The following is a 14,000-nucleotide window of genomic DNA, read 5'->3' as shown; positions in this document are numbered from 1 at the left end:
AAATAAAACAACGTTCATGAATGCGGCCCGATGGGTTCCCGTAGGCGACCGCCATGACGAGCCTCCCTCCTGACGACCGCGCTGGGATGTGTCGCTTCACATAAACGCGTGAGAAGCTAAACCCGGCGTCTGCATGTGTATCCAAAGCTGAGAGTAAAAGGGCAAAAACAGCGAGTGTGTTTCAAAGGTTATGCCTTAATGGTTACACGTCCTTCAGACGCCTCGTAATGGACTGTGGCGCATCACGACCGTCAACGTCCATTTGTTTTGCTTCTTTTTCTGAGCAACACAAGTTTGCTGTGTTAGTAACATCTCGTGAGAGTTGCCAATTACAGGGTCCATACGGTCATGGAAAACCTGGAAAAGTCATGGAATTTGAAAATGGTTATAACCAGGCATGGAAAAGTCCTTGAAAAAAATGTAATCTCAAAAGGTTTTTGGAAAAGTCATGGAAATTTGTTATATTGATATGTTTTGAAATAATTAACATGCTTTTAAAAGATAGACGCTGAAAGTATACGCCGGCAAACGCTTGAACACACCTTAACTGAAAGGTTTGGTGGCCATAGCAACGGTATTTTAGGGACGAGGTCGGGTTAATCCACTATGCAAGGGGAGTGTAGATTGAACCATGCTTGGCTAAATATGGAAAAGTACCCAGTTAGTTTAAATACTACATGTTCTCACTTTTTTATGTTTATCCCGAAATATTTATTCATTGAAATTTGGTTTAACGTCCTGGAAAAGTCCCGGAAATCTATTGGTCAACATGTGTATGAACCCTGATATCCCTGTTTCCGAGGATGCGATTCGCGTCTCGACGTCTCAAAGAAGCGCTGCTGTCCTGAGTAAGAGGATGAAACCCAGTCTTTCCTCTCTTCCTTGAATCTACCTCCTCCCCTCGCATCCTTCACGGGGCAGTGACCTACGAGCCGTCGCTCATTCCCTGCGTCGGTGTTTTCTTTGGGATGACGGCAGCTGTCACGCCTCATCCGACAAATTGTCCCCCCCCCCGTGCCTCCACTTCCTTTCGGACCGGGCTACCTCCATTAGCGGTGAGCTAGTGCTTGTCAAGCAGGGGAAGGGAGACTACAGTAAGCCCCTCCCCCCCCCACCATTGTCTTGCGTTAAGCTGTATACAGGGGTCATACCCATGATGACCAATGGGTTTCCACGACTTTAAAACAAATTTCCATGACCAAACATTTTGTGAAATCTCGGGTGTATACGTGAAAATAGTGAGAAAATGTCGTATTTAAATTAACAATGACAATAAAGCATACAGTATATACCGTGTACATTTTCCATGATTTGATTTTTTTCCCCCAAAGACTTTTCCTGGCCTGTAAATAACCATTAAAAGAAATTCCATGACTTTTTCTTTCTTTTTCATGACCGTACGAACCCCTATGTATATGCAACTGTGTTACATGGTGGGAACAGATGAGCAGGGCCAAACGGTGGTTTGTGTGTGTGTGTGTGTGTGTGTGTGGGGGGGGGGGGGATGTCACGGTAAAGTTACGGCCAGGCAGAAAATGCTGCTGACAGACCACAATTAGGAGGAGAGCTGTCGCAGCCGGGCGTCATTTGTCAGCGAACACGAGTGTTCTCGCGGCGAGAGTGAATCACGTAGCGGCGAAGCCGTCGGCTCGCACATCGAGCGGATGACGTAACGCGCGATGTGCCGTGATGGATACCACTTCTTCATTACTCAATCAGAGGAGCGTGTCATGGAAAAAAGTGATCGAAACGGGTCACACTATTTTGACAAGTACTCGCTCTCATCGGTGCTCTTGGAACATCTAGATTTAGAAATAAAGATTTAGAAAAAGAACTCTGGAAATCAACTTATTAGAAAAAGGGGTCAGTTTATCACAAAATGTAAAAAACAAAACAAAACTAGAACGGGCACTCGGTAGAGCGCATACCTTTGCATATCACAAGATTGGGCATTGAATTATGAACATTTTGGCATTAGTTGCATGCCAATTGGATAGAAATTGACCGCGCTATGGTAAAAAGAAGATTTTGACCTATTCATGACCTTGACCTTTGACCCGATCGATCCCAAAATCTAATCAAATGGTCCCCGGATAATAATCAATCATCCCACCAGATTTCATGCGATTCGGTTCAATACTTTTTTAGCTATGCGAGTAACACGCATACAAATAAATAAATAAATAAATACACGGCGATCAAAACATAACCTTCCGCATTTTCAATGCAACGGTAATTAAGTTAAGTATAATAATAAGGTAAATCCCAATTTGTTCTGATTAAAAAGAATGCGGAAATAAACCACCTTTTTGTCAGATGTATAGATCTGTGCGTGATGGTTCTGCTCCATCATCTGGATCTCTATATCTCAATTGTTACGGAACACAAATTCACAAATCTGAGCGCGTTTTTTTAAACACTGTTTAATCTTATTTGTGTCCCTTATATGCTCAAATATGAACACTGAACTTTCAGTCGAAATCAAACTGTGATATTATGTCCCCATATCCAATTCTTACCATGTTTCAAGTGACACGTACATAAATGGAGCAACTACAGTAACAATATGGCAGGAGTTGCAGGAAATTAAAGGCATCTTAATTTTTTGGGGCGTGATAACTGCTGAAGATATTAATAGCAACTCTGGAAATATACTTTCACTTTGCCCTTCTGTAGGAAGATGTTCCCTGAGAGGAATGCTGGGTGATACAACAGAGCCCCCTTGATCAGGCAGCGAATAGACACAGAGCAGGAAATGGCTAAACTAATGCAAATTAAAGCAGAGATGACAGGAAGTGGTTGACGGACTCAGAGAAAAGTTGATTATTCGAAGTTGGTTGACCTGAGAAAACCTCAGAGAACTGCCTATGAGTCAAATTCCTACTCTCCTCTCCTCTAGCCTCCTGAATTTAAATGGTTATCTCCATCCTTCTGACTGCTCCTTAGGAGCATGAAAGAAGTCTGCTCGGAGGCTCCGAGAGAGAGAGAGAGAGAGAGAGACAGAGAGCGTGAGAAACCCGATAACTCAAATCAAAAAATACCAAAGAGAACAAATGACGACACGGCGTGCTTTTCTTTCTCTCTTTATAACCAAAGGCAACAATTTTGTCCAAAAAAAGAGAGAAAAAAGAGGCCATCCACTTTCTTTGTCTTACAGAGAGAAGCAGACGTGTAGGCAGACTCGGAGCGTCTCTGGATTGTGGTGCTTATGTTTTAGAAGAGAAAGGATTTAAATAAAATTATCCTACTCTTTTCACCCACCTTCGCCCCCTCACAATACATCAGACGGCGTAATTCGATTTAATCGGCGAACTCCATCCGATAGTCCTTCAAGTTGCACTGCGCAGCACCATCTAGTGGCGACGCGTGGCAGTGCATCATGGGAACATGAGAGAACAGGGTTGAGGCCATTGCTCCATCACGGTGTCACTCCTGATCGCACATCTGTTGGTGCCTCCTGCCAGAAGGTTTTTCAGAGGAGTGACACAAAACATACTAATTTATTATTTATAATGTAAAATATTATTCCGGTACAACTGTATACTATTCTATTATCCTCAAATTATATTCTCCATTAAATTTGACATCCGTGCATATCTAATTTATTGAGTTACGGTGCGTTGGCCCTTTCAGCTCTTACGCTTCACTCTTCCCAGCACTTTAATTTTAAGTGCCTTTTTTCTTTCCACTTCTTTTAGTAATTATGTTTCAGCTACCACTTCAACTTCTTTCAGCGCTTCACGCAGCCATTACGACACTTCACAGACTGGACATGAATGTTTCTTCAGAATCTGAATTGGCATGAAGCCGTATTCTACCCCATCACTTACACATCGTATTGCATTATATACCATTAAATGTTGTGCACAGCCACACATGTATATTTGAATAAGCCATGTTTATGGATATGCTATTTTAATTTCCAACGAGTAGTTTACTCCCCAAATGTTGCATCTCTGTACGCCTTTTCTAATGTTGGTGTTATTTTGTCCTTTTCTGTGCTCAACCTAATCTCAGGGTTCATACACATGTTGACCAATGGACTTCCAGGACTTTTCCAGGACTTTAAATTAAATGTCCATGACCAAACATGTTGTCGATAATTGTATTTAAACTAACAATGACAATTCCATAGCATAACAGTATATACTGTGTCAATCGTCTTTGTGTACTAGAAAAGCGCTATAGAAGTCTAAATTATTAGTAGTATTATTTATTTACATATGATTATAACAACATTTCAAGGACTTTTTGAGATAACGGTTTTTTTTCAAATGACTTTTCTAGGCCTGAAAATAAACAATTTTTAAATTCCATGACCTTTCCAGGTTTTCCATGACCGTATAAACCCTGTATTCTGTATGTCTGCATATGCTCTCTTCTTGCGCAGCTAGAACACCTAATGTGTGCCTCCATTGTCGATAAAGCACGCTCCCGTCTCGTCTTAAACACCACGAGTCCACGTTGTACGAACGACTCTCTACTCTGCCAGATCCATGTTTTGATTTGGACCGAATGCCCTAAAAACTAGCACAATTCCACAAGGTCCAGAGATAGTCTCGGATGGTCTCAGATTGTCTCGGATAGTCTCGGACAGTCTCGGATAGTCTCGGATAGTCTTGGATAGTCTCGGATCGTCTCGGATAGTCTCGGATGGTCTCGGACAGTCTCGGACAATCTTGGATAGTCTCGGATAGTCTTGGACAGTCTCGGATAGTCTCGGATGGTGTCGGACAGTCTCGGATGGTCTCGGATGGTCTCGGATCGTCTCGGATGGTCTTGGACAGTCTCGGATAGTCTCGGATGGTCTCGGACAGTTTCGGATGGTCTTGGATGGTCTTGGACAGTCTCGGATCATCTCGGATCGTCTCGGATCGTCTCGGATCGTCTAGGATGGTCTTGGACAGTCTCGGATAGTCTCGGATGGTGTCGGACAGTCTCGGATGGTCTCGGATGGTCTCGGATGGTCTCGGACAGTCTGGGACAGTCTCGGATCATCTCGGATCGTCTCGGATCGTCTCGGATCGTCTAGGATGGTCTTGGACAGTCTCGGATAGTCTCGGACAGTCTCGGACAGTCTCCGATCGTCTCAGATGGTCTCGGATAGTCTCAGCTGCGGGTGCAATCAGACGTGAGCCCTCACATTTGCTGTCGAGTGCCGGTGAAGTGCTGCTGACAGCGCGCAGCTGCCTGCCCCTGAAGGCATACATCAGCCCAGCATTAACAACCTCAGAAGCGTCACATGTCCTGACAGCTGTGACTCAAGGCGCACACCGTCCCCATCCCACTCCGCCTTGGTAACCCCCGAAGATGCGGAGTCTGAAGTTTTGAAGCGACCCCGATGAAATGTGCAGCGAAAGGGTGTCACGGTTTGCATGCCGTCTCCGGGGGGGCGGGCGACATCTGATGGGCTATAGATAGGTCTATGTTGAAGAAGAAAAAAGCATTTGCGAATCGGCAAGGCATGGGGAGTCTCAAAAACCCACAAACAAATGTGTAGCGATCCACAAACAAATGCAGTGCGATCCACAAACAAACAAACACATTGTAATTTATTTATGTGTGCATTGGAATTTATTTGTGAATCGTTCTGCGTGCATTTGTGAATCCGTGTGTTTGCATTTGTGAGTCTCTCTCCGTGGGCATTTGCAATTATTGAGACTGATCTGACCCCGTATATATCAAACCCGTTATCAGTCAACACCCAGGATGCATCAGGCTCTGGATTAAACACCACACAAAACAACATCAGCACACACACACACACACACTCTCCACTCCCACACACTCACGGATAGAAATTACCCTCCACCTGCTAAATGTCTCTTCCCCTCATCAAACATTCATGCCGGCGAAGGTGGTGAAGTAGAAGTGACGTAGGAGATCTATTTTTCTGGCCACCCACGCAGCACCTTTCTGCCAAGTTATTCTGGGATGTAGACAGATATCAGTTTGATGGTTTCTATCAAGGGTTTGTTCGAAATCCTCAACTCCAGGGAACCTTTTCTACTTAAAGAGAAGAATATTATAAAAGGGTGATCTAAATTCAGTTTCATGGAAATCTGTCAATTAAATTTAGAGCGACATTATCCTGAGTGAAAAGTTGCTAGAGCTGATCGGAGAACTCATTATCTGTCCAGATGGGAAAAGGTTCAACATCTGCCCTTTGGTTGTTGGTATTTTCTTGTGTACAAAGAGAAGTCTTGGCCCTGTGGTGGCACAAGGAAAGGGATCATGAGGCGTCATCCTCTGGGGAGCATGAACCTCCACAGCAGAGGTAGAGGAGTTATGGTCTGAAACGAAGGCGGCACTGAGAGGCGGAGGATCCCCAAAGAGTAAATGCAATTCATATAAAGTATACCACAACTGGAGTATTTAATCAAATAAAAGCAAAGCATGGCACAGGAGGCTTCTCTCGACAGAAAACAAGCTGGTTTTTCTCCGAACGTCTCCTGTCTCGCTTCAGTAACAATTTGATTGACAGGTGGTGGAGCCGATCACCCGCCGAGTGTTTCTTAAAAGTGAACTTCCTCTCATCCGTCTCCGATGACGGCTTCTCAGATGGTTTACCTGCAAAAAAACATCTTGTAGGGGGTCGGGATAGAATAGACCACAACAGCACAACAAGACCCATGTCCAGTGGAAAATGGTGATTGCTTCTTGGGTGGACTCAGGGTCTCTAGAACTTTGCAAAAGCAACACGCACACACAGACCAGAGAGCGGCCATGTGTGCGCAGGTGTGACGAGAGCATGCTACGGATTCTCTCCACATTCCCTCACTGCCCTCCAATGGCCTCCATCTTGTGGCAGTTTGCTGTCAGAAAAGAGGCTGAAACCTGCATCGACTCACGCTCAGACACATTTCTGCTCAGCTTCACGGAGCGGATGGAATCGTAACACGCACCGCACATGGAAACGCAATGTGTCAAAGACGAGCACTTAAAATATCAGCCTTGAGCCTCATTTTCACATCAGCATCATGGCCGCCCTCAAAGGGTTGTAACTGTAACACTTTATAAACTACTCTAACATATTGTTAAATAACTCTCTTTGCATTTGATTATTGTTTATTCGAGTGTAGAAATATTGTACATAAGAAAAATGTCTCTAATATTATAACATAAATCCGTTTAATTTGAAACCTTCAAAATAAAAGCACAGGATATTTTTCTTTAATTTCTTTAAGAAAAGGTGATCGTATGTCTTTCAAGCCGTCAGGGGCCACATTAAATGATGTGGCGGGCCGGATTCGGCCCTCGGGCCTTGTGTTTGATGTCACTGGTGAGACACAAGTGGAGCTCGAGTATCAAACAGTAAAGCAAAGTTACATAAGCCAACTGTATGCAACAAAGATCATATATTTTACAGTGATGTTTCAGGCGTTGAAAAAAACAACTCTTCAGTAGAAAAAAAAAGATTTTGAAAAAAATATCCATTACAAAAGAAATGGAACAAAACCTAAAAAGGGGGAAACTGTCCATTTACTAACAGACTGATGAGCTTCCAAGTGGCTGCCGAGGTAAGAATGGGTGAATTAACACATAAATGCAAATGTAGCTCCGGCGCTCCGGCGCTCCTGTCACCGAGCGGCGGGTTTTGTTTTTCTCGCCGCTTTTTAATTGCCGATCCGGTTGACCCCGACTGATTGTACGAAGTATGAACACGCGGCAACACAATGAGAGCCCGGCCTTGGCAGGCGGTGAGTGTCGAAGGCTCACCCACGCACGTCATTACCACACAGTCTTTCTGAGGTTTTCCCCGCGCCACGGACGGCTGTTAAGTGGTGCGGCTTGAATTTGGGAATTACTTCCCTGGGTTGGGGGGAGGGGGGGGGGGGGTTGACTGTGTCGTACCGAGTAACAGTTACTGTTTGTCTTCTTGATTTTTTGCAGTTCATATAGAAAAAAAGGAAAAAGGGAGAATGGATAGGATTTATACGTAATGTAAATACTTTATAGAGGAAAACAAAAGACATGCAGCTGAGGTGAATATAATAATAATAATAATACATTCTATTTGGAGGCGCCTTTCAAGTCACCCAAGGTCACCTTACAATAAAATCAAACAGGATACAGGATAAAAGTATGAAAGATAAAAACACCATTAAAACAGAAGTTCAAAATAAAAACAAGTGAAGTGTACAGGATCCAGTTATAGAGAGAATGCTAGTTTGAACAGGTGAGTTTTGAGTTGAGACTTGAATGATGTGATGGAGTCTGATTGTCTTATGTGTGGGGGGAGGGAGTTCCAGAGCCTGGGTGCTGAGCAACTGAAGGCTCGGGCACCCATGGTGCTGAGGCGTGACGTGGGGATGGTTAACAGTCCAGAAGAGGATGAGCGGAGGGTGCGGGAGGGAGTGTATTCCTGAAGAAGGTCGTAGAGGTAAGTGGGGGCCAGACGATGGAGAGCTTTGTAGGTGAGGAGAAGGTTTTTGAAGTCGATGCGGTATTGTACAGGGAGCCAGTGAAGTTGGATGAGTACAGGAGTGATGTGGTCCGATGATTTGGTACAAGGTGATGATCCGGGCGGCCGAGTTCTGAATGATTTGCAGTCTGTTGATGAGTTTGGTGGGGAGTCCGGTGAGGAGGGCATTGCAGTAGTCGATGCGGGATGTGACAAATGAGTGGACCAGGATTTCGGTGCTGGACTGGGTCAGTGATGGGCGGAGTCTGGAGATGTTGCGGAGGTGGAAGAATGCAGTCCGGGTGATGTTTTGAATATGGGGTACAAATGAAAGGGTGCTGTCCAGAATGACGCCGAGGCTCTTGACTTGGGGGGAGAAGGGTACAGGGAATCCGTCGATGGTGATGGGTGGAGCTGTGGTGTGTTTGGATTTGGTGATGATGGATTTGGAGCCGATGAGCAGGGCCTCAGTTTTATTGCCGTTTAGTTTTAGGAAGTTCCTGCTCATCCAGCTCCGGATGTCTTCAAGGCAGGTGATGAGGGAGGTAGGAGGGATGGCCGCATTCGGTTTAGTGGAGATGTAGACTTGTGTGTCGTCGGTAGCAGTGAAAATGGACCCCATGGTGACGGAGGATTGTGCCCAGGGGGAGGAGGTAAATGGTGAAAAGAAGGGGACCCAATACTGACCCCTGGGGCACTCCCAGTAAAACACCCGAACACCCAGACTTGTGGTTCTTAAATTGAACGAATTGTTGGTGGTCAGTGAGGTATGATGTGAACCAGGAGAGTGCAGTGCCAGTGATTCCAATGTCAGCCAGGCGGTCCAGGAGCAGAGGGTGCGAGATGGTGTCAAATGCTGCACTGAGGTCGAGGAGAATGAGAATGGTAAGGAGTCCGAGTCTGCTGCACGGAGGAGGTCGTTGGTGATTTTTACCAGGGCTGTTTCAGTACTATGTTTTTGACGGAAGCCAGATTGGAAGGGTTCATGAAGGTTGTTTGTGTCAAGGTGGGACTGTAATTGTGCGGCAACCACCCTTTCTAGTGTTTTGGAGATGAAGGGGAGGTTGGAGATGGGTCGGTAATGGTTTAGGACAGCTGGGTCAGCACCGGGTTTTTTCAGGATAGGTGTGATGGCAGCCAGTTTGAGAGTGGGGGGTACAGTACCAGTGGTGAGGGAGGAGTTAATTATGTTGGTGATCATGGGGGAAATAGATGGCAGACAGGCTTTGACAAGGCAGGTGTGTCAGCTAGTCCCCCCCCAAAAATCTTTTGATGTACTTCTACTAGATCATTTACATCATTTACAAGTCTCATACTAAACTAACTCAACTAAAAACTAGTGAGAGAGTTTAATAGTTCATGGGCTTCCCAGATAAAATGGAATCGTGATACATTTCCTTTCCAAAACAATATATAACTCAATATCTCAATCTTCATTTTACCAATAACGACCAAATTAGCCCTGAACAATAATGATTTGACCATTATGACATTTTTTGATTAAAGCCTAAAATCTGCCACGATCAACAAACTAATTATTGTATTGTAGTGAATGTGATAACATAATTCACCCTTGTTCCTGGTGTAGTTCGTTACACAGTGATTAATGTAATGAGTCACACACATCAGTGTGACTGTTCCGGGATCGCAGTCCCTTTAAGTGTTGGGTTGCTGTTGTGACGTTGAGCCCCATGCGGGTTTGGTACCTGGGCAGCGCCATCGTGTATTCATTCGTTTTTGTGTTACGGAATAAACGAGACACACACTTGTGTGCTCAACTTGAGGAATTGTGTTTTGCCTTTTAATGCAACTTCCACAGTATATCTATTGTTTACCATTCTATTTACTGTTTATCTTCACTCTCAACTAATGCAATCTTGAAAATTGTTTTTGCACAGAATGCAAATCAAAAATAAAAGGTTAAAAAAAGGTAGATTTCCAGTCTCTATCATCTCTGTTCTGCACATTCATGCCACGCATCAGCCGGTACCATCAGTTAGGCTCTCGGTTGTAAATCTCATATGGACATAGTTTACAGGGACAATGGGGACGACATCACGAGAATAATTAAAGTCCTATTTGAATCACTCGAACAGTCAGTGAGAAAAAAAACTAACTCGGAGCTTATTTAAATTCCCAGAAAGCTTTTTCAACAAACCCTAAAAAAATAAAATAAAAGCATCCTTGTGCCAGCTCCATTTCATCAGTGGCAGAAGTGACAGCACAGGCGACCTACGCAGGAAGGTTGTTTTTCCTTTCGAGAGAATAAAGTGAGTCATGCTCAAAGTCTGTAGAGTCAATGATGTCAACCGTCACCACGGCAACCAGGAGTTTGACTTCACTGGTCATCGCCCAATGGGTAGCTTCCTGAAGCCAGAGCATCCTACACACAGAACAAAGAAGGAGCCATCTGGATCTGAGAATGCTTCTTCAGAGTGATGCCATAGAAGAACCATTTGTGGTTCCACAAAGAACCTTTCAAAGCAGGGTTCTTTAAAGAACCATTTTCTTAAAGAGTTCTTCAAAGAACCTATAAAGGTACCTCAAAGAACCTTCAAAAAATGGTTCTTTAAGGCACCATTTCTGGTTCCACAAAGAATCTTTCACACCAGGGTTCTTTAAAGAACCATTTTCTTAAAGAGTTCTTCAAAGAACCTATAAAGGTGCCTCAAAGAACCTTCAAATTTTTTTTCTTTAAGGCACCATTTCAGGTTCCACAAAGAATCTTTCATACCAGGGTTCTTTAAAGAACCATTTCCTTAAATAGTTCTTCAAAGAACCTTTATGGGTGTCTCAAAGAACCTTGAAAATGGTTCTTTAAGGCACCATTTCTGGTTCCACAAAGAATCTTTCATACCGGGGTTCTTTAAAGAACCATTTTCTTAAAGAGTTCTTCAAAGAACCTATAAAGGTGTCTCAAAGAACCTTAAAAAATGGTTCTTTAAGGCACCATTTCTGGTTCCACAAAGAATCTTTCATACCAGGGTTCTTTAAAGAACCATTTCACTAAATAGTTCTTCAAAGAACCTTTATGGGTGTCTCAAAGAAACTTGAAAATGGTTCTTTCAGGCTCCATCTCCAAAATGGTTCTTCAGTAAATGATGGTTCTTCGTAGAACCACAAAGCCTTTTAGGAACCATTTAAGAACCATTATTTTTCTGTGTGTAACTTGCTCAAAATGTTGGGGTGAGACGAGCGGTATCCACCACCTCCTCCTCTTCCTCCTCCTGATGGGCTGTCAGAAGGCCCGTCGAAGGTTTCCTGTGGAGTTTCTGACCTCACTCGCTCGATGGTGCTCGCGAGAACGCAGTCGGGCGGGCGATGCCAATGGTTTCACACGCCGACGCCACAGGTGGCGCGAAGGGGTGGTGAGGAAGAAGAAGAAGAAGAAGACTGCGAGCTCGGGAACAAAGATTTTAGAGAATGCAGGATCCTTGCAAATGTATTATGAACAGGGAAAAATACCTTCAATGCGTCTCTTAGAGCCGAGGATACACGCAACAATGAAAGGCCGTTATTAAAATCCACACCTATTTTGCAAAATTTCATGAGAGGTTTGGAAGTGGTTTTTTTTTTTTAATCCCCCCAGATGAAGGCATCTACGAACTCCACTTGTCATAATGCCAAATGTCATATTCATCACAACTGGACTTGACCTCATCTGGTCCCTTCATTTCATCCAGGGTGGGTTTCAGGCGAGGACCTGGGTTTAGGATTAACATGAAGTATTTTCTTTTGGGGGGGGGGGGGGGGGCTGAGTGTACGCGTGTCTCTTACCATCGTCTCTCGGCCAATCGGAGCGGAGAAGACGCACTCCAGCTGGAAGACGATGGCCAAAGCGCGATGATTGGCCAGCCTGAGCTCCAAGCTGCTGCGAAGGCCCAACGTCTGAGGGAGGGTTGATGTCGCAGAGCTGAGGAGAGAGCACACACACACACGCACACGCACACACACACACACACACAAACACATATAGTGAAAGAGTGAAGGGTACATGTTTAGAGATAGAGACTAGAAGGAAGCATGTCTTTTGTTGTTGTTTGGCTGTCTCTGCTGTTATATATTTCTATTTCTCTGCATGTTTTGATGTTTTTATTCTGTACATTTTAACAGAGTTCTCTTTTGTCTTATTTGCTTTGTCCTATTTGAACGTGTGAGTCTTCTTGTTGCATGTCTTCTTTGTACTTGACAATGTCTAAGAGTATATTCACTATTCTCCCTATTAATTGTTTTGCACCCAGTGGAAAGTGTAAATATTGTCCAAACATTGTATGTGTAATCTTGTGTTTTTAGGTTTGTTTTATGACTATCTGCCTCCCGTGACTACGGATGAAAAATAGCCTCTTGGCACATTTACAGAAATGTTTTTTATTAATGTGCACTGTCCCTGATCAAAGAAAAGAAGCAATACCAGGACACGCGTAACGATTATTTGCGACCGTTGTGTTATAACACAGGTGTCAAACACATCATTGTATGTGGCCCCTGGCGGCTTGAAAGACATATGATCACCTTTTCTTAAAGAAATTGAAGAAAAATATCCCGTGCTTTTATTGTGAAGGTTTCAAATTAAATGGATTTATGTTCTAATATTAGAGAAATGTTCTCATGTACAATATTTCTACACTTGAATAAACAATAATCACATGCAAAGAAAGTTATTTCCCAATATGGTTGAGTAGTTTATACAGTGTTACAGTTACAGCCCTTTGAGGGCGGCCACGATGCGTTTGGCACCCTTGTGCTATAAAGGTCATTACTGATGATAATGCCCCAGATCATCTCTTTTTTAAAACAGTTGTTATGTCTTATTTAAAAGACGTGTTGGGGGATTCTCGCCCGCTGAGCGTTCCCTGGCGAGCGCCGGCCTCCTATGAGCGGTGGAACAGCTCGCTCGGTATTCGTCATTCACAGTTTGCACACAGCAGAGACGGCAGCATACTGCGGGGCGCCGGCCCGTCACGAGGTGGGCCGAGCGCCTTCTTCCGTTTCTCCCGCTCCGAGGACTCTCTGGAGAACGGGACAGGCGAGGAGAGTTTTTGTTCCTCTCTCTTTCCCTCTCTCTCTCTTTTTTTTCTCTGCTGTCTGGAAGCGACCGAGCGCAACACAAAACTGTCAGCCTTTAAAAAGGAAGCAGCCAGAGAAAGATAATACTCGCGGTCTACCCTGTCGGGATCACACTGAATGACGACGAAGAAGAAGAAGAACCCACCTGTTAAGAACTGCTTTTATTGTGTGAATGTGTGCTCTTGAAAAGCGCTATACAAGTTAAATCCATTATTATTATTATGAAGAAGAAGAGGAAGGAGGAGAAGAAGAATGAGGAGAAGGAGAAGAAGAAAGAAAGAGAAGAAGAAGAAGAACCCACCTGTTAAGAACTGCTTTTAATGTGTGAATGTGTGCTCTTGAAAAGCGCTATAGTCAAAGTCAAAGTCAGTTTTATTTGTCAATTTTCCATATGTGCAAACATACAGAAGATCGAAATTGCGTTTCTCTTCTGTCCAACATAAAGTGAATTGTGCAACATATAGACAACATAGAGTGCAAAAATAGTAAAAAAACTTGTGAACATATAGACAACATAAAGTGCATAGAC

The 14,000-nt window shown here is 43.9% G+C and overlaps 1 protein-coding gene across 2 annotated transcripts in view; it reads right to left on the bottom strand.

The window, feature by feature from the left end:
- The window catches only part of nphp4 (nephronophthisis 4), a 179,687-nt gene that overhangs the window by 95,711 nt on the left and 69,976 nt on the right, over nt 1-14,000 (bottom strand). For both annotated transcript variants that reach the window (XM_056424207.1, XM_056424208.1), the window contains exon 8: nt 12,182-12,317. In XM_056424207.1, the coding sequence (XP_056280182.1) occupies nt 12,182-12,317 (136 nt within the window). The remainder of the gene's footprint in view (nt 1-12,181; nt 12,318-14,000) is intronic.

This window comes from Pseudoliparis swirei, chromosome 9, assembly GCF_029220125.1.
Source record: "Pseudoliparis swirei isolate HS2019 ecotype Mariana Trench chromosome 9, NWPU_hadal_v1, whole genome shotgun sequence".
Classification (NCBI taxonomy): domain Eukaryota; kingdom Metazoa; phylum Chordata; class Actinopteri; order Perciformes; family Liparidae; genus Pseudoliparis; species Pseudoliparis swirei.
The sequence above is the reverse complement of the archived record's forward strand: the minus strand, read 5'-3'. Positions and strand labels throughout refer to the sequence as shown.